General features: G+C 37.7%; 1 protein-coding gene across 50 annotated transcripts in view; it reads right to left on the bottom strand.

Annotated features, from left to right (window-relative positions):
* The window catches only part of LOC111190273 (class I histocompatibility antigen, F10 alpha chain), a 29,511-nt gene extending 3,371 nt beyond the window's left edge, over window positions 1-26,140 (bottom strand). Inside the window, exons 1-25 of one of the 50 annotated variants that reach the window (XM_049472743.1) lie at window positions 26,005-26,140; window positions 21,973-22,245; window positions 17,741-18,028; window positions 17,352-17,636; window positions 16,442-16,555; window positions 16,265-16,324; window positions 15,489-15,530; window positions 14,999-15,040; window positions 14,646-14,687; window positions 14,176-14,217; window positions 13,479-13,520; window positions 13,126-13,167; window positions 12,917-12,958; window positions 12,334-12,375; window positions 7,010-7,096; window positions 6,519-6,560; window positions 6,281-6,322; window positions 5,629-5,670; window positions 5,226-5,282; window positions 4,624-4,665; window positions 3,831-3,887; window positions 3,206-3,247; window positions 2,739-2,780; window positions 1,508-1,564; window positions 906-947 (exon numbers count right to left, since the gene is read on the bottom strand). In XM_049472743.1, coding sequence (XP_049328700.1) covers window positions 906-947; window positions 1,508-1,564; window positions 2,739-2,780; window positions 3,206-3,247; window positions 3,831-3,887; window positions 4,624-4,665; window positions 5,226-5,282; window positions 5,629-5,670; window positions 6,281-6,322; window positions 6,519-6,560; window positions 7,010-7,096; window positions 12,334-12,375; window positions 12,917-12,958; window positions 13,126-13,167; window positions 13,479-13,520; window positions 14,176-14,217; window positions 14,646-14,687; window positions 14,999-15,040; window positions 15,489-15,530; window positions 16,265-16,324; window positions 16,442-16,555; window positions 17,352-17,636; window positions 17,741-18,028; window positions 21,973-22,245; window positions 26,005-26,065 — 1,969 coding nt within the window. In that variant the 5' untranslated portion in view covers window positions 26,066-26,140. The remainder of the gene's footprint in view (window positions 1-905; window positions 948-1,507; window positions 1,565-2,738; window positions 2,781-3,205; window positions 3,248-3,830; window positions 3,888-4,623; window positions 4,666-5,225; window positions 5,283-5,628; window positions 5,671-6,280; window positions 6,323-6,518; window positions 6,561-7,009; window positions 7,097-12,333; window positions 12,376-12,916; window positions 12,959-13,125; window positions 13,168-13,478; window positions 13,521-14,175; window positions 14,218-14,645; window positions 14,688-14,998; window positions 15,041-15,488; window positions 15,531-16,264; window positions 16,325-16,441; window positions 16,556-17,351; window positions 17,637-17,740; window positions 18,029-21,972; window positions 22,246-26,004) is intronic. The other 49 variants (XM_049472745.1, XM_049472744.1, XM_049472750.1 and 46 more) reach the window with 49 other exon arrangements.

Raw genomic sequence — 26,140 nt, 5'->3', positions numbered from 1 at the left:
AAGGTTGTAGATACATTTATATACATATATTTACTATCTGTATATTTTTATTTTGTGTCATAAAAAGGTTCTAGAGATGCTGAGCTCTTTCTTTCACTCGATCAAGGGTATAGCTAATTGCGAATGCTACATCAAAGCTATAGCTAGTGCTACATCAAAGCTATTGCTGGTGCTACATCAAAGCTATAGATAGTGCTACATCAAAGCTATAGCTAGTGCTACATAAAAGCTATAGCTAGTGCTACATCAAAGCTATAGCTAGTGCTACATCAAAGCTACAGCTAGTGCTACATCAAAGCTATAGCTAGTGCTGCATCAAAGCTATAGCTAGTGCTGCATCAAAGCTATAGCTAGTGCTACATCAAAGCTATAGCTAGTGCTACATCAAAGCTATAGCTAGTGCTACATCAAAGCCATAGCTAGTGCTACATCAAAGCTATAGCTAGTGCTGCATCAAAGCTATAGCTAGTGCTACATCAAAGCTATAGTTAGTGCTACATCAAAGCTATAGCTAGTGCTGCATCAAAGCTATAGCTAGTGCTACATCAAAGCTATAGCTAGTGCTACATCAAAGCTATAGCTAGTGCTACATCAAAGCCATAGCTAGTGCTACATCAAAGCTATAGCTAGTGCTGCATCAAAGCTATAGCTAGTGCTACATCAAAGCTATAGTTAGTGCTACATCAAAGCTATAGCTAGTGCTGCATCAAAGCTATAGCTAGTGCTACATCAAAGCTATAGCTAGTGCTACATCAAAGCTATAGCTAGTGCTGCATCAAAGCTATAGCTAGAGCTACATCAAAGCTATAGCTAGTGCTACATCAAAGCTATAGCTAGTGCTACATCAAAGCTATAGCTAGTGCTGCATCAAAGTTAATACTGGTGCTACATCACATGGATCTTACCATTTTCTTGAAGCAGCTTTTCCTTCTCAGAGTCCTTGTTATCTAAAAAGGTTGTAGATACATTTACATACATACATTTACTATCAGCATAAACATATTTTGTGTCATAATAAATCGTCACCTGATACTTTCTTCAATACAAGCATTAAAAACATCACTGATCTCCTGCATTATATGTGCAATTTTGAAATTTATTTATGTGCATTTATTTCTGATTGTTCTTTTTTAATTGTTCCAAATTAATTATATTGTATTAACCTGTATCAGGATATTTCTATAAATGAACTTTAAAACACTGTTTTTTATTTCCATACTGTAGAGTAATGAAAGCAGTCAGGCAAAACAGAGCGTTATTAAAATGCTAAAATTATAATACATGTATGTTTCTGTCTGATTCTCAAAAACCTTCATACTCCCTATATAGTAAACTACATAGGTTATAACACTATAATATATACATATACTGTTTTATACTATACTATATATACTGTTCTATTACACATATTTCACGTTCAGTTTAGATTTAGAACTCATTGTTTCTTAAATTGCATGTTACGCTTCTTATAGCATAGTTAATGTAGTAAATCAAGCAGATACATTACCACTCTCAGTTGAGACTGAATTAAGTGTTGAATTGCTGCCCTGTGGAGATTTATCATCTAGTAAAAGAAACAATTAGATTGATATCAGGTTTTGGTTCAACTGCAAAGATGATCAATACTGTCTGTCTGTCATTCAGTCTGTTTATCTCTCTATCTATCTAAAGTAGTTCCAGTGCTACATCAAAGCTATAGCTAGTGCTACATCAAAGCTATAGCTAGTGCTACATCAAAGCTATAGCTAGTGCTACATCAAAGCCATAGCTAGTGCTACATCAAAGCTATTGCTGGTGCTACATCAAAGCTATAGATAGTGCTACATCAAAGCTATAGCTAGTGCTACATCAAAGCTATAGCTAGTGCTACATCAAAGCTATAGCTAGTGCTACATCAAAGCTACAGCTAGTGCTACATCAAAGCTATAGCTAGTGCTACATCAAAGCTATAGCTAGTGCTACATCAAAGCTATAGCTAGTGCTGCATCAACGCTATAGCTAGTGCTACATCAAAGTTATAGCTAGAGCTACATCAAAGCTATAGCTAGTGCTGCATCAAAGCTATAGCTGGTACTACATCAAAGCTATAGCTAGTGCTACATCAAAGCTACAGCTAGTGCTACATCAAAGCTATAGCTAGTGCTGCATCAAAGCTATAGCTGGTACTACATCAAAGCTATAGCTAGTGCTACATCAAAGCTACAGCTAGTGCTACATCAAAGCTATAGCTAGTGCTGCATCAAAGCTATAGCTGGTACTACATCAAAGCTATAGCTAGTGCTACATCAAAGCTACAGCTAGTGCTGCATCAAAGCTATAGCTGGTACTACATCAAAGCTATAGCTAGTGCTACATCAAAGCTATAGCTAGTGCTGCATCAAAGCTATAGCTGGTACTACATCAAAGCTATAGCTAGTGCTACATCAAAGCTACAGCTAGTGCTACATCAAAGCTATAGCTAGTGCTACATCAAAGCTATAGCTAGTGCTGCATCAACGCTATAGCTAGTGCTGCATCAAAGCTATAGCTAGTGCTACATCAAAGCTACAGCTAGTGCTACATCAAAGCTATAGCTAGTGCTACATCAAAGCTATAGCTAGTGCTACATCAAAGCTACAGCTAGAGCTACATCAAAGCTATAGCTAGTGCTACATCAAAGCTATAGCTAGTGCTATAGTGCTATGTATAGTAAAGGCTAGCGTTAAAATAAGCGTTTATTAAAGTCTCGTGGATCTCACCAATGTGTTGAACCTTCCCATTCACAGCAGGGCTCTTGTTTCCTAAAAGGATTGTAGATACATTTAAATATATACATTTACTATCTGTATAAACAGCTAATGCTACATCAAAGCTAGACCTAGAGCTACATAAAAGCTATAGCTAGAGCTACATCAAAGCTATAGCTGGTGCTGCATCAAAGCTATAGCTAGTGCTACATCAAAGCTATAGCTAGTGCTACATCAAAGGTATAGCTAGTGCTACAACAGAGCTATAGCTAGTGCTACATCAAAGCTATAGCTAGTGCTACATCAAAGCTATAGCTAGTGCTACATCAAAGCTATAGCTAGTGCTACATCAAAGGTATAGCTAGTGCTACATCAAAGCTATAGCTAGTGCTACATCAAAGGTATAGCTAGTGCTACATCAAAGCTATAGCTAGTGCTGCATCAAAGTTAATACTGGTGCTACATCACATGGATCTTACCATTTTCTTGAAGCAGCTTTTCCTTCTCAGAGTCCTTGTTATCTAAAAAGGTTGTAGATACATTTACATACATACATTTACTATCAGCATAAACATATTTTGTGTCATAATAAATCGTCACCTGATACTTTCTTCAATACAAGCATTAAAAACATCACTGATCTCCTGCATTATATGTGCAATTTTGAAATTTGGACTCCTGTAACCAGTTCACACATTCACTTACATTTATTTCTGATTGTTCTTTTTTAATTGTTCCAAATTAATTATATTGTATTAACCTGTATCAGGATATTTCTATAAATGAACTTTAAAACACTGTTTTTTATTTCCATACTGTAGAGTAATGAAAGCAGTCAGGCAAAACAGAGCGTTATTAAAATGCTAAAATTATAATACATGTATGTTTCTGTCTGATTCTCAAAAACCTTCATACTCCCTATATAGTAAACTACATGGGTTATAACACTATAATATATACATATACTGTTTTATACTATACTATATATACTGTTCTATTACACATATTTCACGTTCAGTTTAGATTTAGAACTCATTGTTTCTTAAATTGCATGTTACGCTTCTTATAGCATAGTTAATGTAGTAAATCAAGCAGATACATTACCACTCTCAGTTGAGACTGAATTAAGTGTTGAATTGCTGCCCTGTGGAGATTTATCATCTAGTAAAAGAAACAATTAGATTGATATCAGGTTTTGGTTCAACTGCAAAGATGATCAATACTGTCTGTCTGTCATTCAGTCTGTTTATCTCTCTATCTATCTGAAGAAGTTCCAGTGCTACATCAAAGCTATAGCTAGTGCTACATCAAAGCTATAGCTAGTGCTACATCAAAGCTATAGCTAGTGCTACATCAAAGCTATAGCTAGTGCTACATCAAAGCTATAGCTAGTGCTACATCAAAGCTATAGCTAGTGCTACATCAAAGCTATAGCTAGTGCTGCATCAACGCTATAGCTAGTGCTACATCAAAGCTATAGCTAGTGCTACATCAAAGCTACAGCTAGTGCTACATCAAAGGTATAGCTAGTGCTACAACAAAGCTATAGCTAGTGCTGCATCAAAGCTATAGCTAGAGCTACATCAAAGCTATAGCTAGTGCTACATCAAAGCTATAGCTAGTGCTACATCAAAGCTATAGCTAGTGCTACATCAAAGCTATAGCTAGTGCTACATCAAAGCTATAGCTAGAGCTACATCAAAGCTATAGCTAGTGCTACATCAAAGCTATAGCTAGTGCTACATCAAAGCTATAGCTAGTGCTACATCAAAGCTATAGCTAGAGCTACATCAAAGCTATAGCTAGTGCTACATCAAAGGTATAGCTAGTTCTACATCAAAGCTATAGCTAGTGCTGCATCAAAGTTAATACTGGTGCTACATCACATGGATCTTACCATTTTCTTGAAGCAGCATTTCCTCCTCAGAGTCCTTGTTATCTAAAAAGGTTGTAGATACATTTACATACATACATTTACTATCAGCATAAACATATTTTGTGTCATAATAAATCGTCACCTGATACTTTCTTCAATACAAGCATTAAAAACATCACTGATCTCCTGCATTATATGTGCAATTTTGAAATTTATTTATGTGCATTTATTTCTGATTGTTCTTTTTTAATTGTTCCAAATTAATTATATTGTATTAACCTGTATCAGGATATTTCTATAAATGAACTTTAAAACACTGTTTTTTATTTCCATACTGTAGAGTAATGAAAGCAGTCAGGCAAAACAGAGCGTTATTAAAATGCTAAAATTATAATACATGTATGTTTCTGTCTGATTCTCAAAAACCTTCATACTCCCTATATAGTAAACTACATAGGTTATAACACTATAATATATACATATACTGTTTTATACTATACTATATATACTGTTCTATTACACATATTTCACGTTCAGTTTAGATTTAGAACTCATTGTTTCTTAAATTGCATGTTACGCTTCTTATAGCATAGTTAATGTAGTAAATCAAGCAGATACATTACCACTCTCAGTTGAGACTGAATTAAGTGTTGAATTGCTGCCCTGTGGAGATTTATCATCTAGTAAAAGAAACAATTAGATTGATATCAGGTTTTGGTTCAACTGCAAAGATGATCAATACTGTCTGTCTGTCATTCAGTCTGTTTATCTCTCTATCTATCTGAAGAAGTTCCAGTGCTACATCAAAGCTATAGCTAGTGCTACATCAAAGCTATAGCTAGTGCTACATCAAAGCTATAGCTAGTGCTACATCAAAGCTATAGCTAGTGCTACATCAAAGCTATAGCTAGTGCTACATCAAAGCCATAGCTAGTGCTACATCAAAGCTATAGCTAGTGCTATAGTGCTATGTATAGTAAAGGCTAGCGTTAAAATAAGCGTTTATTAAAGTCTCGTGGATCTCACCAATGTGTTGAACCTTCCCATTCACAGCAGGGCTCTTGTTTCCTAAAAGGATTGTAGATACATTTAAATATATACATTTACTATCTGTATAAACAGCTAATGCTACATCAAAGCTAGACCTAGAGCTACATAAAAGCTATAGCTAGAGCTACATCAAAGTTATTGCTGGTGCTACATCAAAGCTATTGCTGGTGCTACATCAAAGCTATAGCTAGTGCTACATCAAAGCTATTGCTGGTGCTACATCAAAGCTATAGCTAGTGCTACATCAACGCTATAGATAGAGCTACATCAAAGCTATAGCTAATGCTACATCAAAGCTATAGCTAGTGTTACATCAAAGCCATAGCTAGTGCTACATCAAAGCTATAGCTAGTGCTACATCAAAGCTATAGCTAGTGCTACATCAAAGCTACAGCTAGTGCTACATCAAAGCTATAGCTAGAGATACATCAAAGCTATAGCTAGTGCTGCATCAAAGCTATAGCTAGTGCTACATCAAAGCTATAGCTAGTGCTACATCAAAGCTATAGCTAGTGCTACATCAAAGCTATAGCTAGTGCTACATCAAAGCTATAGCTAGTGCTATAGTGCTATGTATAGTAAAGGCTAGCGTTAAAATAAGCGTTTATTAAAGTCTCATGGATCTCACCATTGTGTTCAACCTTCCCATTCACAGCAGGGCTCTTGTTTCCTAAAAAGATTGTAGATACATTTAAATATATACATTTACTATCTGTATAAACAGCTAATGCTACATCAAAGCTATAGATAGTGCTCCATCAAAGCTATAGCTAGTGCTACATCAAAGCTATAGCTAGTGCTACAGTGCTATGTATAGTAAAGGCTAGCGTTAAAATAAGCGTTTATTAAAGTCTTGTGGATCTCACCAATGTGTTCAACCTTCCCATTCACAGCAGGGCTCTTGTTTCCTAAAAAGATTGTAGATACATTTAAATATATACATTTACTATCTGTATAAACAGCTAATGCTACATCAAAGCTAGACCTAGAGCTACATAAAAGCTATAGCTAGAGCTACATCAAAGTTATTGCTGGTGCTACATCAAAGCTATTGCTGGTGCTACATCAAAGCTATAGATAGTGCTACATCAAAGCTATAGCTAGTGCTACATCAAAGCTATAGCTAGTGCTACATCAAAGCTATAGCTAGTGCTACATCAAAGCTACAGCTAGAGCTACATCAAAGCTATAGATAGTGCTACATCAAAGCTATAGCTAGTGCTACATCAAAGCTTTAGCTAGTGCTACATCAAAGCTATAGATAGTGCTACATCAAAGTTATAGCTAGTGCTATAGTGCTATGTATAGTAAAGACTAGCGTTAAAATAAGCGTTTATTAAAGTCTCGTGGATCTCACCATTGTGTTCAACCTTCCCATTCACAGCAGGGCTCTTGTTTGAACCATTTTGTTGAAGCTGCACTTTCTCCTTAAGATCCCCATTTCCTAAAAAAGGTTGTAGATGTTACAGTGTTCTAGTGCCACTAGGTGGCACTCTAAGAAAGAATCTTAATACACAGCCTAATACTACTACAGAGGGAGAGAGCCTAAGGCAGGGCAGTAGGAGAAGCAAGCTGTAAGTGTGTGTGCTGCAAGTTGCTTGAATAAAGCCTACGGAATTCTTCTATATCTGCATCTTGACTGATATCATTCAACATGGTGTCAGAAGTCTAACCTGGATGCTTCCTTCTTTTCTGGACATATGAACAAACGGTGTGCAGACTGGAAATCTAACTCAACCTAGAAGAAAGACAGCAACGTTCAGAATGGCGTATCACATCCCAACCCCGGAGCCCATGGACATGAAGGGCGACGTGTTCAGCAATTGGATGTTTTTCCGTGCGCAATGGGATAACTACGAAATCGCAACTGGATTAGACAAAAAAGACAACAACATTCGCTTGGCTACGCTACTATCAGTAATGGGGAAAGAATGCCATCAACTGCAGCGTCACCTTCACATGCCTGACGCGGACCGGGCAGATCCAAAGAAAGTTCTGGATGCACTACAGCAACACTTTGAACCGACCAGAAATGTGATCTACGAAAGGTTTGTGTTTAACAATTGCAAACAAAGCCAAAATGAGACCACAGACCAGTACACAGCCAAGCTAAGAAAGCTAGCAGACACTTGTGACTTTGGCTGCCTGAGAGATGATTTAATCCGTGACAGACTTGTTATAGGCACAAAAGACACAAATGCACAGGCTCGGATGCTGCGTGAGCCGAAACTGACATTGACTCAAGCTGTTGATATGTGCCGTGCAAATGAACAAACTTTAGCTCAAATTAAGAAAATTGCTGGCGAGGATCAGCAAACAGTCCACTATGCTTCACAAGACGGTCGCCAGGGGCAAAGAGGAAGTAAACAGCCATGTATGCAAGAACACACCAGACAAAAATCATTTCATGCCAACACATGTCGGTACTGTGGAACTATCCATGGCAAAGCCAACTGTCCAGCGTATGGTGTACTATGCAAAGCATGTGGGAAACGGAATCATTTTGCTAGAGTCTGCAGACAAGAACAGCGAAAGCCACAATTGCATCTAGTGGAAGAGGACAAGGAGAGGGAAGATGAAACTGATTTGATGCTTTATCTCTCTCACGTAAACTTTATGCAAGCCAACAGGAACAAGTGGTTTATACACCTTAAATTAGCCCCACACAATGACGAAATGCTTCAGTATGACCCTTCACATGTCATCAAATGCCAACTAGACACTGGTTCCACTGTCAATGTCATTGGTTTCCGAGACCTCCAGCGCTTGCTCCAAAATGGCAACCCGCCCCTATCACTAAGCAAAACCACTCTCAAGCTATATGATGGCACAATGATACAGCCAAAAGGAGAATGCAGTCTCAGGGCAGAACACGATGGCAACACATATATCCTGAGATTTCATGTAATGGAGACATCACAAACCCCTCTGCTTTCAGCAGACACCTGCATACGACTCAACTTACTTCAGATCACCAGCAACCACGTCATACACAGCATCGATGCAGGACAAGCAGACAGTGCCACCATACCAAAGACAACAGAGGAGCTTATAGCCTCACATGAAGACGTGTTCGATGGCCTAGGATGCCTCCCTGGTAAGCTCCATCTGAAGGTGGACCCTGCCATAAAACCTATACAGCAGCTCCCTCGCAGGGTTCCAATCCCCATCAAAGACAAAGTTACAAAGGCCATAGAAGACATGGATACAAGGGGCATCATTGCCAAAGTCACAGACCCGACTCCATGGATCAGCAATATGGTGGTGGTAGAAAAAAAGGACAAGCTCCGCATTTGCATTGACCCTACAGTACTGAACAAAGCTTTACTCCGATCACATTATCAGATGCCGACAATAGAGGAGATTCTGCCGGAAATAGCCAAGGCAAAGACATTTTCTGTGTTAGATGCAAAAGATGGCTACTGGCAAATACAGCTGGATGAAGCAAGCAGCTATCTCACTACATTCTGGACACCTCTAGGGCGCTACAGGTGGCTCAGGATGCCTTTTGGGATCAAGCCAGCAGCTGAAGAGTATCAGAGAAGACAACATGAAGTGTTGCAGGGACTCAAAGGTGTGGCAGTAATAGCGGATGACATTCTTGTTTATGGATGCGGTGACACCAATGAAGAAGCAATGAGGGATCATGACAACAATCTCACAGCACTCCTCCAACGAGCCAGGGTAGTAAACCTAAAACTAAACAAAAGAAAACTCAGACTAAAGCTCCCCAGTGTGACATACATGGGGCACCTACTCACCACTGAAGGATTATGCCCAGACCCAGACAAAGTAGCTGCTGTTGAGAACATGCAAACGCCACATGATGTAAAGTCTCTTCAACGGCTGCTTGGATTTGTCAACTACCTATCCAAGTTTTTGCCCCACTTGTCAGAAGTCTGTGAACCCCTAAGGCGTCTGACTGACAAGGATGTTGAGTGGGCCTGGCTCTCACAGCATGAAGAAGCATTACGCTGTATCAAACAGCTAGTCACACAACACCCTGTCCTAAAATACTATGACCTTAATGAAGAAGTCACCCTGCAATGTGATGCAAGTGAAACAGGCCTGGGAGCGGCACTCCTTCAAAATGGACAGCCTGTAGCCTTTGCCTCAAGGACGCTGACGCCAACTGAACAAAGGTACGCGCAAATTGAAAAAGAATGCCTCGCCATTGTCTTTGCGTGTGACAAATTTGATCAGTACCTTCATGGCAGGGATCACATCACTGTTCACAGTGATCACAAGCCCCTCGAAGCGATTTTTAAAAAATCATTGCTCATGGCACCAAAGAGACTGCAGAGGATGTTGCTCAGATTGCAGAGGTACCAGATACACCTGCTGTACAGACCAGGAAAAGAACTCTATTTAGCTGACTTCTTGTCCAGAACCCCACAGCCTAATGTGGAACACCCACAAATGCAGACGCCATCCTCGGTGTACGCTATGGGACTGGCATCAGCAGACCTTGAACATGTTAGGCACAGCCGCAACACCAACATCACCACAAAAACGCTGGAGACCATCAAGACACACTCTGCTCAAGATCCAGTGGCCCAGTTGCTGAACAGGCACATCAGCAAGGGCTGGCCAGAGCACAGGCAAGCTGTAGACCCTTCACTTCATCCATTCTGGACGTACAGAGAAGAACTTACAACAGAAGAAGGTCTAATTTTCAAAGGACAGCGGGTCTTTATCCCTAACACATTACGCAATAGCTTCCTGCAGAAGATTCACATTGGGCACTCTGGTATTGAGGCCAGTCAGAGGAAGGCCCGCGAGGCCATTTTCTGGCCAGGAATTGCTGATGACATTAAGAACTTCACAAATGCCTGTGCCATCTGTAATGCCACTCAAGGGAAACAACAAAAAGAAACACTCACTTCACACCGCATTCCGGACATCCCGTGGCCCAAAGTCGGAATAGACCTTTTAAGCATCAAGAGCTTCACGTATCTCATCATGGTGGATTACTATTCTGACTATTGGGAGATTGATGATCTTTCAGACTACACTGCATCCACTGTCATTGAAGCGTGCAAGAAACAATTTTGCAGACATGGCACTCCTCACACTGTCTTCTCAGATAATGGCCCCCCCTTCAACAGCATGGAATTCCAACAATTTGCAGATGATTGGGACTTTCAACATGCAACCTCATCACCATATCATAGCCAAAGCAATGGCAAAGTGGAGTCAGCAGTGAAAATAGCCAAAATGTTACTGAAACGCTGCACAATGGCTGGAGAAGACCCATGGAAAGCAGTGCTAGAATGGAGAAACACTCCGACCGAAGGTCTTGGCAGCTCACCGGTTCAAAGACTCATGTCAAGGCGGACCCGATCACTCCTGCCCAGAAGGAGTGTGCTTCTAAACCCTATAGTGACGAACGATGTGGTCGCAAAGAAAAAAGTCAAAGGGGCAGCGGTCAAACACAGATACGACCTTCATGCTTGTGACCTCCGACCCATCACACAAGGACAGACGGTACGAGTCCTTCTCCACCCCAACCATCCAGATGGCACCTGGGCGTTGGGCTTATGCATTGACCAACTCTGTGATCGCTCATATGTGATTCTGGTGAAAGGGAAGAAATACCGTCGAAATCGCAGAGACATTCGTCCAGTGCAGGAACAACTTACCATCACTCCACACCACATCAGCCCATTGCTCGACGACGACAGCTGGAACACTAGAGGCGGCATGGAGAGCCTGACAGACATACAAGATACAGCAGCTGAGGATGCACCCATCAGCCAACCTCCATCCCCCAACCTTCCCCCTCCCCCTCCCCTACAGCACACCAGAACCAGGAGCAACATTCAACGACCTGCAAGATTCACCACTGATTTTGTTATCTAAAAAAAAAAAAAAAAAAAAAAAAGAAATAGTTCACACAGGACAGTTATGGTACAGTTATAGTACCTGCAGAAACTTGTCACTTGAAATTCAAAACTAATGTATCCATGTTTTGTTGATTTTGTTTATATTAATTATGTTCTTTCAGAGCCAGTGCTTTAACACAGGAGCCGCACTGGGGTTATAGCCCAGTTATATGTAAAGGGAGATGTTACAGTGTTCTAGTGCCACTAGGTGGCACTCTAAGAAAGAATCTTAATACACAGCCTAATACTACTACAGAGGGAGAGAGCCTAAGGCAGGGCAGTAGGAGAAGCAAGCTGTAAGTGTGTGTGCTGCAAGTTGCTTGAATAAAGCCTACGGAATTCTTCTATATCTGCATCTTGACTGATATCATTCAACAGTAGATACATTTATATACATATATTTACTATCTGTATAAACATATTTTGTGTCATAAAGAAGTTCTAGAGGTGCTGAGCACTAGAACTGTTTTCCTTCTATCTATCTATCTATCTATCTATCTATCTATCTATCTATCTATCTATCTATCTATCTATCTATCTATCTATCTATCTATCTATATGCCTGTCTGTCTGTCTAAAGAAGTTCTAGTGCTACATCAAAGCAATAGCTAGTGCTACATCAAAGCTATAGCTAGTGCTACATCAAAGCTATAGCTAGTGCTACATCAAAGCTGTAGATAGTGCTACATCAAAGCTATAGCTAGTGCTACATCAAAGCTATAGCTAGTGCTATAGTGCTATGTATAGTAAAGGCTAGCGTTAAAATAAGCGTTTATTAAAGTCTCGTGGATCTCACCAATGTGTTGAACCTTCCCATTCACAGCAGGGCTCTTGTTTCCTAAAAAGATTGTAGATACATTTAAATATATACATTTACTATCTGTATAAACAGCTAGTGCTACATCAAAGCTAGACCTAGAGCTACATAAAAGCTATAGCTAGAGCTACATCAAGGTTATTGCTGGTGCTACATCAAAGCTATAGCTAATGCTACATCAAAGCTATTGCTGGTGCTACATCAAAGCTATAGCTAGTGCTACATCAAAGCTATAGCTAGTGCTACATCAAAGCTATAGCTAGTGCTACATCAAAGCTATAGCTAGTGCTACATCAAAGCTACAGCTAGAGCTACATCAAAGCTATAGCTAGTGCTACATCAAAGCTATAGCTAGTGCTACATCAAAGCTATAGCTAATGCTACAACAAAGCTATAGCTAGTACTCCATCAAAGCTATAGCTAGTGCTACAACAAAGCTATAGTTAGTGCTACAACAAAGCTATAGCTAGAGCTATATCAAAGCTATAGCTAGTGCTATAGTGCTATGTATAGTAAAGGCTAGCGCTAAAATAAGTGTTTATTAAAATCACATAGATCTCACCATTGTGTTGAACCTGCCCATTTCCAGTAGGGTTCGTGTTACCTAAAAAGATTGTAGATACATTTAAATACATACATTTACTATCTGTATAAATAGCTAGTTCTACATAAAAGCTATAGTTAGTTCTACATGAAAGCTATACCTAGTGCTATAGCACTATGTATAGTAAAGGCTAGTGCTAAAATAAGTGTTTATTACACGGATCTCACCATTGTGTTGAACCTGCCCATTCACAGTAGGGTTCGTGTTACCTAAAAAGATTGTAGATACATTTCAATCCATACATTAACTATCTGTATGAACATCTAGTGCTACATCAAAGCTCTAGTTAGTGCTACATCAAAGCCATAGCTAGAGCTACAACAAAGCTATAGCTAGTGCTACATCAAAGCTATAGCTAGTGCTACATCAAAGCTATAGCTAGTGCTACATCAAAGCTATAGCTTGTGCTACATCAAAGCTATAGCTAGTTCTACATCAAAGCTATAGCTAGTGCTATAGCACTATGTATAGTAAAGGCTAGCGCTAAAATAAGTGTTTATTAAAGTTACACGGATCTCACCATTGTGTTGAACCTGCCCATTTCCAGTAGGGTTCGTGTTACCTAAAAAGATTATAGATACATTTAAATACATACATTACTATCTCTATAAACAGCTAATGCTACATCAAAGCTCTAGCTAGAGCTACGTCAAAGCTATAGCTAGTGCTACATCAAAGCTATAGCTAGTGCTACATCAAAGCTATAGCTAGAGCTACGTCAAAGCTATAGCTAGTGCTACATCAAAGCTATAGCTAGTGCTACATCAAAGCTATAGCTAGTGCTACATCAAAGCTATAGCTAGAGCTATGTCAAAGCTATAGCTAGTGCTACATCAAAGCTATAGCTAGTGCTACATCAAAGCTATAGCTAGTGCTACATCAAAGCTATAGCTAGTGGTACATCAAAGCTATAATTAGTTCTACATCAAAGCTATAGCTAGTGCTACGTCAAAGCTATAGCTAGTGGTACATCAAAGTTATAGTTAGTTCTACATCAAAGCTATAGCTAGTGCTACATCAAAGCTATAGCTAGTGGTACATCAAAGCTATAGTTAGTTCTACATCAAAGCTATAGTTAGTTCTACATCAAAGCTATAGTTAGTTCTACATCAAAGCTATAGCTAGTTCTACATCAAAGCTAAAGCTAGTGCTATAGTGCTATGTATAGTAAAGGCTAGCGTTAAAATAAGCGTTTATTAAAGTCTCGTGGATCTCACCATTGTGTTGAACCTTCCCATTCACAGCAGGGCTCTTGTTTCCTAAAAAGATTGTAGATACATTTAAATATATACATTTACTATCTGTATAAACAGCTAATGCTACATCAAAGCTAGACCTAGAGCTACATAAAAGCTATAGCTAGAGCTACATCAAAGTTATTGCTGGTGCTACATCAAAGCTATTGCTGGTGCTATAGTGCTATGTATAGTAAAGGCTAGCGCTAAAATAAGTGTTTATTAAAATCACGTGGATCTCACCATTGTGTTGAACCTGCCCATTTCCAGCAGGGCTCTTGTTACCTAAAAAGATTGTAGATACATTTAAATACATACATTTACTATCTGTATAAATAGCTAGTTCTACATCAAAGCTATAGTTAGTTCTACATGAAAGCTATACCTAGTGCTATAGCACTATGTATAGTAAAGGCTAGTGCTAAAATAAGTGTTTATTACACGGATCTCACCATTGTGTTGAACCTGCCCATTCACAGTAGGGTTCGTGTTACCTAAAAAGATTGTAGATACATTTCAATCCATACATTAACTATCTGTATGAACATCTAGTGCTACATCAAAGCTCTAGTTAGTGCTACATCAAAGCCATAGCTAGAGCTACAACAAAGCTATAGCTAGTGCTACATCAAAGCTATAGCTAGTGCTACATCAAAGCTATAGCTAGTGCTACATCAAAGCTATAGCTAGTTCTACATCAAAGCTATAGCTAGTTCTACATCAAAGCTATAGCTAGTGCTATAGCACTATGTATAGTAAAGGCTAGCGCTAAAATAAGTGTTTATTAAAGTTACACGGATCTCACCATTGTGTTGAACCTGCCCATTTCCAGTAGGGTTCGTGTTACCTAAAAAGATTATAGATACATTTAAATACATACATTACTATCTCTATAAACAGCTAATGCTACATCAAAGCTCTAGCTAGAGCTACGTCAAAGCTATAGCTAGTGCTACATCAAAGCTATAGCTAGTGCTACATCAAAGCTATAGCTAGAGCTACGTCAAAGCTATAGCTAGTGCTACATCAAAGCTATAGCTAGTGCTACATCAAAGCTATAGCTAGAGCTACGTCAAAGCTATAGCTAGTGCTACATCAAAGCTATAGCTAGTGCTACATCAAAGCTATAGCTAGAGCTACGTCAAAGCTATAGCTAGTGCTACATCAAAGCTATAGCTAGTGGTACATCAAAGCTATAGCTAGTGCTACATCAAAGCTATAGCTAGTGCTATAGTGCTATGTATAGTAAAGGCTAGCGCTAAAATTAGTGTTTATTAAAGTCACATGGATCTCACCATTGTGTTGAACCTGCCCATTTCCAGTAGGGGTATTGTAACCTAAAAAGATTGTACATAAATTTAAATACATACATTTGTGTAATTTGTATAATATGTTTTGTGTCATAATAAGTCTTCACTTGATAAGTTCTTCAATACAAGCATTTAAAACATCACTGATTTCCTGCATTATCTGCTGAAGTTCTACTGAAACATATCAAATATACACATTTTATCTGAACAGCCAGATTTAAATTCAAGTTTTGGGTACACTTTAATATATTCATATAGTTTTACATCGTTACTAATAATAAACACATTTTTACTATAGAACTTGTATACAGTTCGTTACTGTAGATCTGCAGAGGGTGAATTCTACAGTAAACACGATTGTCCTGTAAATCAGAGTATTCTAATTTTGGAGCTTATTTTCCATTATTTCCATCTCAAATACAAGTTTTTATTGTCATGCAGACAAGATCATTATATCCTCTATAACTCTATATAGACACAGATAGATACAGCAGGTTATATAATCTATATATCCCCCACAAATGTATATCGACCCAGAAAGCCATCTTATTTGTGGTTCTATGCATGCTGAAATGTTTGTTTTTATGATTATCTTTTTTTTATGTTCAGGACAGCAGAGGTTTTGTTCTAAAAAGTACAAAAGATTTAAAAAAAATCAAACATGCATTTAGTTTTTTTTGTACTTTTTTTTTTTTTTTTTTTTTTTTTTTTATAAAACAGCATCTTCATTTTACAATATTTTACTATTCATTTTACTGTACCTTTCATTTTGGCCAAGCATCTAGAAACCACTTCTGTGCAAGAAACTGCACAGATTTCTCCTAAAAAAAGAATTTCTTCATTAAAGCACCATTATTAAGTTAAGCATTTTTTTATTTTATCGTCGCTGTAATTTTTTTTTTCAATTGTTCTAAACAATGTGTAGATCCTATACTTACTTTTCTTTTTTACGACAAGGACGACCGCAGCCACAATCAGTCCCAGACCGACCAGAGCTGCGATCCCACCTCCAATATAAATGCCCATATCAGCGCTGAGAGAATTTCTTGGAACTGTAATCAATTAAAGCAGAGTTACATTAGAAACTGCAGCAAAAAACAAAAAAGCTAGGCGAGATTCAGAGCTTCATTTCCACTCGATAAACCAATGCATTAAATTAAAATTATAGAAACATAGTGTAGGCTGCAGCTTGAGTGGATGCTACATCGTAGAAGGCCGTTCCACAATGCAAAGGGATACAATATTACCACTAAAATAGCAGAAAATGCTAGCTTTCATATGCAAATATTCGTATTTTCCACATACGGTTAGAACCACAAATATTTGGACATATTTTATGAAACGTAAAGTCCAGTGTGGTGACATGTCCAAGTATTTTTGGGCCTAACAGTACTTAACTGTACTGTATCTTTGTACAATGTAAAGTATAAACTGATTTATTAAAGCATTTGCCAATAAATAGTATTTTAATCAATTTAATAAAGTATGCAGTTCAGAGTTTTCACTACACACATTTTGCAGTATAGGCAAAAGTACAACCTGAATGGGTAACATTTTACAATAAAGGTACATTAATTAACAATACTTATATCAGAATGTCTCAGCTAATTATTAATTGACACCAGTTAAGACCTTATTAATCATTACATTTTGTAAAGTAACAAAGTAACTGTGGAAACACTCTATATATATCTCTCTCTATATATATATACTGCATATATATATATATATATATATATATATATATATATATATATATATATATATATATATATATATATATATATATTTTTTTTTTTTTTTTTTTATATATATGCGTGCGTATATATTGAACAAAGTTATAATTACCCCACGGTTTAATCACTGGTTCAGGGAGAGAGATGTGAGACACATAACAGTCGTATTTGGCTTTATCATCCTCATGGATCTCCACGCTCTTCCTCAGCTGGTAGGTTCCATCATCATTGGGTCTGATTCCAGAAGAAGTCAGCAGATGTTCAGGAATTGAAGTACCGAACTTCCTCAGGCACAGTTTCACGTCTTTGGGGTAGAATCCCGTGGCCAGGCAGGTCAGGGTCAGCTTTCCTGGGTCAGTCACAGATTTCTTTTCAAATGCATAGACTTCTGGTTTTGCTGGAAGAAGAACAATAAACGTATTAATATATAGTGCCTTTTTAATTTATTGAACCAGTCATAAGTAAAAGTTATTCCACCACCAAACTCTTTCTCCTACTCACAGTGTTTTCTCAGTGATTCTTTTCCGTACTCCATGAACTTGGTGAGCCAGTCCACACACTCTTTCTCCAGGTAGCCCTTGGTGTACTGGTTCAGGATGGCCACACCATCCCATTTTCTCTTGGTTATTTCTGCCGCCTGAACCGGAGCGATCCAGCGCATGTTTTCATCATCGAAGGAGAGGAACTCTGATCCATCGTAGCTGTACTCATCAATCCCTCTCAGAAACTTCACCTGTCCATTAGACTCCTCAATCTCACAGCCGTGTCTCCACTGAAGAACATGAAGATCTGAAAAGAGTTCAAACAATAAGACAATAAATTTACACTACACACATACACTCAACAGACACTGAGGTCTTCACACCAGTAGTTTGGTAGTTGACTGATTGAATCAGTCAATGGGTGTGTAAACCTGTTCGATTGGGTTGGTTGAGTTGAGTTGGATTGGTTTGGATTAGGGGTGAAACGATTACTTGAGTAAATCGAGTAACTCGATTCACAAAATTGATCGATTAATTTTCTGTGCCTCGAGTAATCGTTTATTTAATTAATAAACTCAGCGCGCGGTATTTTCGCGACTTTTATTTTGACAACGCACTCAGCGTTACGTCACCCTGCCCGGGAACAAGGAGACGGAGGTTTGAGCAGCGGCAAAAATGGAAGTGGCGAGAGAAAACAGCGATTTTAAAGGAATAAAAGCATTTTATGTTCAAACTGTGACCTGTACTCGGTGCAATGCCAAAACAGCGCGTTTTAATGCTGCACCATCTGAGCCGAGGACACCCGAGACGCGAGGACGCTGAGAGAGCAGGTAAATATAACTTATAATAAATCAATGAGATTAACATTAATGTGAATTAATAACAAAACGACAGCGTTTTGGAGTGTGAATTAATAGAAGCACTGTCTATAATGTGTGGTTAGTTTATTAGAACAGAGTTCATACAGGCTTTATGTAAACAGTAAACACAGCGCTGTGGAGTTCAGAATATAAACAATAAAAATGTTAAAAGTTAGCTAAACTGAAGTTACTTTGGCTGGAAACTAAATGCTTGATTTCTTCATCTAAGAGTACATTCGGCCAGTGAGACAAAAAAGTATGAACACTGTTGTTCATATAAGGAAGTGTGTCTCTTATTTATTGGGTAAAATATTGATTACCACTAGTGTCTAATGTGCCCCAGTGCGATAGGTGTCAATCTTAATAAATGCACGGCCATGAACTTATTATTAGAGTTATTAGTCTTAGTGATGTAATTAGACCCAAATAGTCCAACATATAAATAAAGAAAAAAGCAACATTTGTAATACTTGTGTGTCACAATTATTGCACAGGTCCTGATATATTTTGGAGAAGCGGCTTGGTGGTAAAAGAATGCAGCACACTGATCCAACACTGGCAGAACTGACAACGTCTCAGAAGCTAAGATGCACAAAGACGATGTTTATGCCTTTTTTATTGATTTATACCCTATATTTGTTATTTACAAGAAATCCAAATGTGAAAGTAATGTAATTAAATTTATTTTTTTTATTGTGGTATTTATTTATTTATTGTGTTTTATTTATTTGAATTTGCAATTTGGAAATGTTGTGAATTTAAAAATATAACTTATCTAAAAAAGGAAACCAATTGGTCATTCATTATTGAGTAAAATTCCTTTTTAATTGCTCTTTAACAAAAAAAATGTTTTATCCGATTACTCGATTAATCGAATCGATTTTTCAGTAGAGTACCCGATTACAAAAAGAATCGATAGCTGCAGCCCTAGTTTGGATTGGATGGGTTTAGGTTGATTGGGTTGGGTTGGTTTGGTTTAAGTGGTGTTGGACTGGATTAAGTTGGATTGCTTTAGGTTGGGTTGGTTTTTATTTTAGGTTTAGGTTTATTTTGGGTTAAGTTTGGTTGGGTTGGATTGGGTGGGCTGGGTTGGAATGGTTTGAGTTGGTTTGGTTTGGATTGGATGTTTTGCTTTAGGTTGGGTTGAACTGAGTGGTTTTGGATGGGTTTAGGTTGATTGGTTTGTGTTGGTTTGGTGGATTGGTTCAAGTGCTTTGGTTTGGATTGGATGTTTTGCTTTAGGTTGGGTTTGTTTTTATTTTAGGTTTAGGTTTATTTTGGGTTAAGTTTGGTTGGGCTGGATTGGAATGGTTGGACTTGGATTGGAATGGTTTGAGTTGGGTTGGTTTGGATTAAGGTGTGTTCCAACTACAGTGGAATCACACTCTTAAGCCTCCCTGGTAAGGTCTTTTCAGGGGTTCTGGAGAGAAGGGTCTGTCGGATAGTCGAACCTCGGATTCAGGAAGCACAGTGTGTTTTTTCTCCTGGCTGTGGAACACTGGTTCAGCTCTACACCCTTAGCAGTGTCTCAGAGGGGTCATGGGAGTTCGCCCAACCAGTCTACATGTGTTCGACCGTGTACCTCTGGGAATCTTGTGGAGGGTACTCCGGAAGCCCTTTGATACAGACAGGCTGTCAGATCCTGTATGACTGGTGTCAGACATTGGTTCGCATCGCCGGCAATAAGTCGGACTCGTTTCCAGTGAGGGTTGGACTCCGCCAAGGTTGCCCTTCATCACCGATTTTGTTCATAACTTTTATGGACAGAATTTCTAGGTGCAGCCGAGGTGTTGAGGGGATCTGTTTTAGTGGCTTTGGATCTAAGGATAGCGCCTCTGCTTTTTACAGATTATGTGGTCTTATTGGCTTCATCAGCTCGTGATCTACAACTCACACTGGAGCAGTTCTCAGCCAAGTGTGAAGTGGCCGGGATGAGAATCAGTGCCTCCAAATCCGAGACCATGGTCCTGAGCCAGAAAAGGGTGGAATGCTCTCTCCAGGTCAGGGGTAGGTCCTGCCTCAAGTGGAGGAGTTTAAGTTTCTGAATGAGGGGAAGATGGAGCAGGAGATTGATAGACGGATCGGTGCTGCGTCAGCAGTGATGCAGGCGCTGTATGGTTCCATAATGGTGAAGACAGAGCTGAACCAAAAAGCAAAGCTCTCAATTTACCAGTCGGTCTACGTTTCTACCCTCATCTATGGTCATGAGCTTTGGGTTGCGACCGAAAGATTGAGAGTCATCCGAGAGGGAGCTGCTGATTCTCCACATCGAAGGGAGCAGTTGAGGAGTTTGGCATCTGATTAGGATGCCTCCTGGACGCCTCCCTGGTGAGGTGTTACGGACACCACCGGGAAGAGGCCCAGGGGAAGACCCAGGACACGCTGGAGGGACTATGTCTCTCTGCTGGCCTGGGAACGCCTCAGAATTCCCCCGGATGAGCTTGCCCAAAAGGCTGGGGAGAGGGAAGTCTGGGTTTCCCTGCTTAGGCTGCTGCCCCCGAGACCAGACCCCAAACAAACGGTTGAAAATGGATGTATGGGTTTAGGTTGCATTGGGTTGGTATAGGTTGGACTGTGGTAAATTGGTTTGGCTTTGATTGGAATGGTTTGGCTTGGCTTGGCCTGGCCTGGCTTGGGTTTGATTGGAATGTTTTGGCTTGGCTTGGCTTGGCTTGCCTTGGCTTGGCTTGCCTTGGCTTGGCCTGGCTTGGGTTTGATTGGAATGGTTTGGCTTGGCTTGGCTTTGATTGGAATGGTTTGGCTTGGCTTGGCTTTGATTGGAATGGTTTGGCTTGGCCTGGCTTGGCTTTGATTAGAATGGTTTGGCTTGGCTTTGATTTTTTTCTTTTGGCTTGGGTTTGATTGACTTGGCTTTGATTGGAATGGTTTGGTTTGGTTTGGCTTGGCTTGGTCTGGTTTGGCTTGGGTTTGATTGGATTGGAAGGGAAGGGAATGGATTGGCTTGGCTTGGTTTGATTGACTTGGTTTTGATTGGAATGGAATGGTTTGGTTTGGCTTGGCTTGGCTTGGTCTGGTTTGGCTTAGGTTTGATTGGATTAGATGGGAATGGATTGGATTGGCTTTGATTGGAATGGATTGGCTTGGCTTGGGCCAGTTTGGTTAGACTGGAGCTATAAAGTAAAGTGGACTAATTCAGTTTACCATGAAGCATAAACTAGACATCCTCCTCTCAAGGGTCTTGATGAGTGAGTTTTGGGTACTAGAGAGCCTCCTTTCAAATGTACAATATTTTACCAATAAATGTGTTCTTTCACGCTAATATTTTAATCACTTACATGTATCACAATAACATTCCAAAAATGGTACCATATACATTTTTCAATTAGTGTATACAACCATGAAAATAGTAATAAACTGAAGAATCACTAACCCGTGTTATTGTGGTTCATCCTCTTCATCAGAATATCCACGTTAACCTTGAACCACTGTTCTTTACTCTTGCGAGACAGGGTTCCTTTGTCCCAGTAATCTTCCTGCATCTTCTCCATCATCCAGCTCTGTTTAGGAATCTTCTTCTGCTCCTTACTGTTGTAGTAGTCGATCTCTCGGTCATCCAGCAGCCCCAGAGCTGTGAACTCGTAGATTCCTGGTAGAGACACGTCTTTGTTGAGGGCGCTGTAAATGTAGTACAGGGAGTGCTGGTCTGGAGGAATATAAGAAATCATCTACTTATCTTGAGGTTCCATCAAAATAACACATTTAATATACATATATACAGATTATCAAAGAACATTCTGTGAAAACCTTGATAAATTTAGCATCACTACTTTAAAACATACACTACAACAAAGTTTGCATGTCCTACTTTGTGTTTTGGTTACTTTTATAAAGTAAGCAACTGCTGCCCTCTACAGCTTATATTAGAAAACAGCCTGTACTAAACATGCATTATATTATATCTGGCCTATTTAACAGTATAATGCAGTTATTTTTTCCAGTTAAAACAAGCTTGTATTTTTGTTGGCAATGTAGAAACTAATGTAATTCACAGCAAACCCCAAACAGTAAAAAATATACATCCCTATCTACAAACAAAACCCAGAAAATAGAGTTTAATTCCAATGTTTTTGTTCTCAAAATGAAAGTAATCCAGCATCATGTTTTAAAATAAAATAAAGGCCTTTGTATCTCAGTAATAATGAAGACTAAAGTTAAAAAATTCTAAAATCCTATTAAAAACTACAACATTTTTTTAAGTCTTGGTAGTTATGTTAAAAGTAACTACTGTAAAAATATTATGATACAATTAAAAACTAAATTAAATTACTTCACTTATACAATATAATTTTTCACTTGAGCACAAGTCATATGCGAAAAAAATAAAATTAAAATTAAAAAAGCTTTTTGTCTATTTAATTTTTATTACCATACGGGTCTTTCACAGTCAAATTTAAAATAAAAAAGCTAGAATTGTGAAAAAAAAAAACTTCACTTTGGCATTTTTTGGCCTTTTCTTGATGAACTGCATTTTAAATGTCAAAACTAAAATTAAAAAGTAATGTAATGTTTTTATATATTTTTCCTTACAATAGGCTGACAGAATTCAAATAAAAATAACAAAAAGGAAAAATCAATAGCTTAGTGTCAGTTTGTAATTCAGTGTTTGGCGTGGGCGGCACTTTAAGTGTCAAAATAAAAAGACAACCATAAAGTAAGATTAGCGCTCTCTGCTGGTGATTTTCGTTTTCAACTCAACCAGCATGCAAATAGATATAAATTAACAGTAGGCGGGGCTACAACTTTTTTTTACAAAGATGAACAACTTGGTACGTCTTTGCTCAGGTACTGACCGCTAAGTCGGTTGCCGCAAAACGCATTTTTATTTTAGTTGGTAAATTTGGCAAATCAGGTGAGCTTTTAAACATTGCTTTTAAACAGTAATTATGTAAGTATGTCATTTTTAGCTATGTTTAATATAAATTACTGTATTAGGTATGGGAGTGTATTGGGAGAGAAAGTTTAAAAAACAAATTAACAAATTAGCTGCTACTGATGTATTTTGCATTTGGTCTGAATTTAAACATAAAATTAGAGTAGAGTATTTTTTAACATACATTAACATTTCCATTATGTTCCAATAATTTATAAAACAATATAAATGAATAAAACAATATGAAAAATATATTATTGAAAATTTATATTACCGTCAGATATGAAACCTTGTGTTTTAACAACTTGAGCATTAACACATGATCACTATGAAGAGCTTTAGCTCTAGTTTATCAGTAGAGGGCAGACCTGTCTTACATATCTGATGCTACATTGTGGATAAAAGTTCTCTCAGAGATCACGCAGGAATGTTACTGAACCGGATTTTACAAAACGCTCTTAATTTTCCAGAGTACTTTCAGTTAAAAAAAAATCACAATTAGTACTATTACATTATTTTAACAATAGTACGGAATAAAACTTTTTCCAGCAGAAGATTCTTAGTGATACTTATCCTTAACTTTTTAATCTTATGTCAGTTGCTTTTCTAATCAAACGTTCAACATTACATAATTTAGTTTTATTATATCTGTAAAAATGTCTAATTTTACCTGATTCTTTACCTTAGATGTCATTGTATTAAAAACTAAAATGTAAATTAGGACAACTTTGTGATGCACTAAGGAGTTTTAATTAAATTACTATGATGCCGCAAATTGAGTTAGCTCAGAAAACTGTAAAATTCATTATAGGGTTCAAACTCTTAAAAAAATATATGTTTCCATGACATTCATACATACCAGCTTCCTTATATACACATTTGCATTAGATTTGCATTGTAAATCATGTATAGAGATGTAAGTTGTGTTGTGAGTTGAGTTGTGCTTTAAGTTATTTGCCTTTAAAAGCAGTAATTTTACTTCTAAGTTTAACCTGAAAATACTGTAAACATGTTAAAATAAATTTCTATGTAAAAGCTAATTAAAAACATATGTAATATCACATGACAGAATTTTTTTTAAAATTATTATCCTGTAAACAATTATAGAAAAATACTTCAAATTTAAAAGACTTTATTTAAAATAGATATGGCATTTTTTTCTTAAATCTAACATACTGTACATTAGTCCAACCCATGAATTACTCACAGCACAGTTTGGATCCCCATAAGTGACTATTAAGTTTGTATTTCTTGAAACTTTTATTACAAAAAAAATGAATACATGTATGCTGGCATATTTAACATTTTACTCAGACTGTCTGAGCATTTTTTATTCGTTTTAGACTAAAAGTAGATCTGAAATTCTAGCTAGACAACAACTGCCCTCTATAATAGAAAATAGCCTTTACCAACCAACCCTGTACTATATCCAGCCTATTTAACAGTATATTGCAGTTATTTTTTTTCACAAATAATGTAAGTTATAGCCCAGTAACAACTAAAACAAGCTCGTATTTCTGCTGACACAATAGAAAATATCACAGCTAAAGAGTAAAAAAGTACATAAAAAAGATACAGAATTAACCCAGGCAGCAGTGTTTAATTTCCTTTTTTAATTTTCATAGTGTTGCGACACTAATTCGATAAAAGTTAATATTAAAGCCTAGTTTAATTCAGGTTCATTCAGATTTAAAAATGACTTCAACACTTAAAATCCGGGTTAACGTTTTAAAAAAAAGACTTAAAAACTAGTTTATCTTATCTCAGTTAAATACAGAACTGGGCAATGCTTCCTTGTCGAACTAGGAAGAATCGCGACAGTAGTTTGGTAAAATATTGACCACTGGAATCACCACTCAAACCAGGCAACAGTAATTAAAACGGGATTATTGTGGGGAGTTGAACTGATTAAAGTTAATTCAGATTTAACACTTAACTAAATTTGTAAATGGATTTATCAGACATTGTAGCGTATGTAACTTAAATACAAAACTGTTGGACACTACATTTAGAAAAACATATATATTTATAAATACGTTTAAAAACGTTACATTAATTACGATTAAGAGTCCATATTAGGCAACAGTTTTTAGTTTACACTGAATTTAAATTGGATTAAGATTTATGAGTGATTTCAACGTTTTAACAACATATTATAGTTAACATAGGCAGTTTATCTAAGATAAATTAATATTTGAGAAGATACTCTAATAAGTTTTTATTCTCCGCTGACAAATGGAATCAACACTCCAACCAGGAAACTGTACCTACATTTATAATTACACCGGACTCGCAGTGTTGCGAATTAAACCGATTATTTGTTAATTCAGATTTAACACTAAACATATTTATACATTTAAAAGACTTTCTAACTTATCTCAGCTAAATATATATATTGTATACTGGTTGTATGTTTCCGCGTCGGATACTGGATTACTTTCACTTTGAGTGAAATTCAGATATTTGGTTTTTAACACTAAACTCTAATAAAATAATGTTTTAAGGTAAACTGTGAATAAAATCTGGACTCACCGCTGAACACTGGAGCCACCATAGCGACCAGCACCAGAACCAGGCGGACCACGGAGTCCATGGTCTTTACTTCCGTCCACCTGTGTACACCTGCTCAGGAGTTATTCCTCTCAGCGCACCTGTAAATCTGAGTCAA

The sequence above is a fragment of the Astyanax mexicanus genome, unplaced genomic scaffold, assembly GCF_023375975.1.
Source record: "Astyanax mexicanus isolate ESR-SI-001 unplaced genomic scaffold, AstMex3_surface scaffold_31, whole genome shotgun sequence".
NCBI classification, from domain to species: domain Eukaryota; kingdom Metazoa; phylum Chordata; class Actinopteri; order Characiformes; family Acestrorhamphidae; genus Astyanax; species Astyanax mexicanus.
Note: the sequence above shows the minus strand (reverse complement) of the source record. Positions and strands in the feature narration are given on the sequence as shown.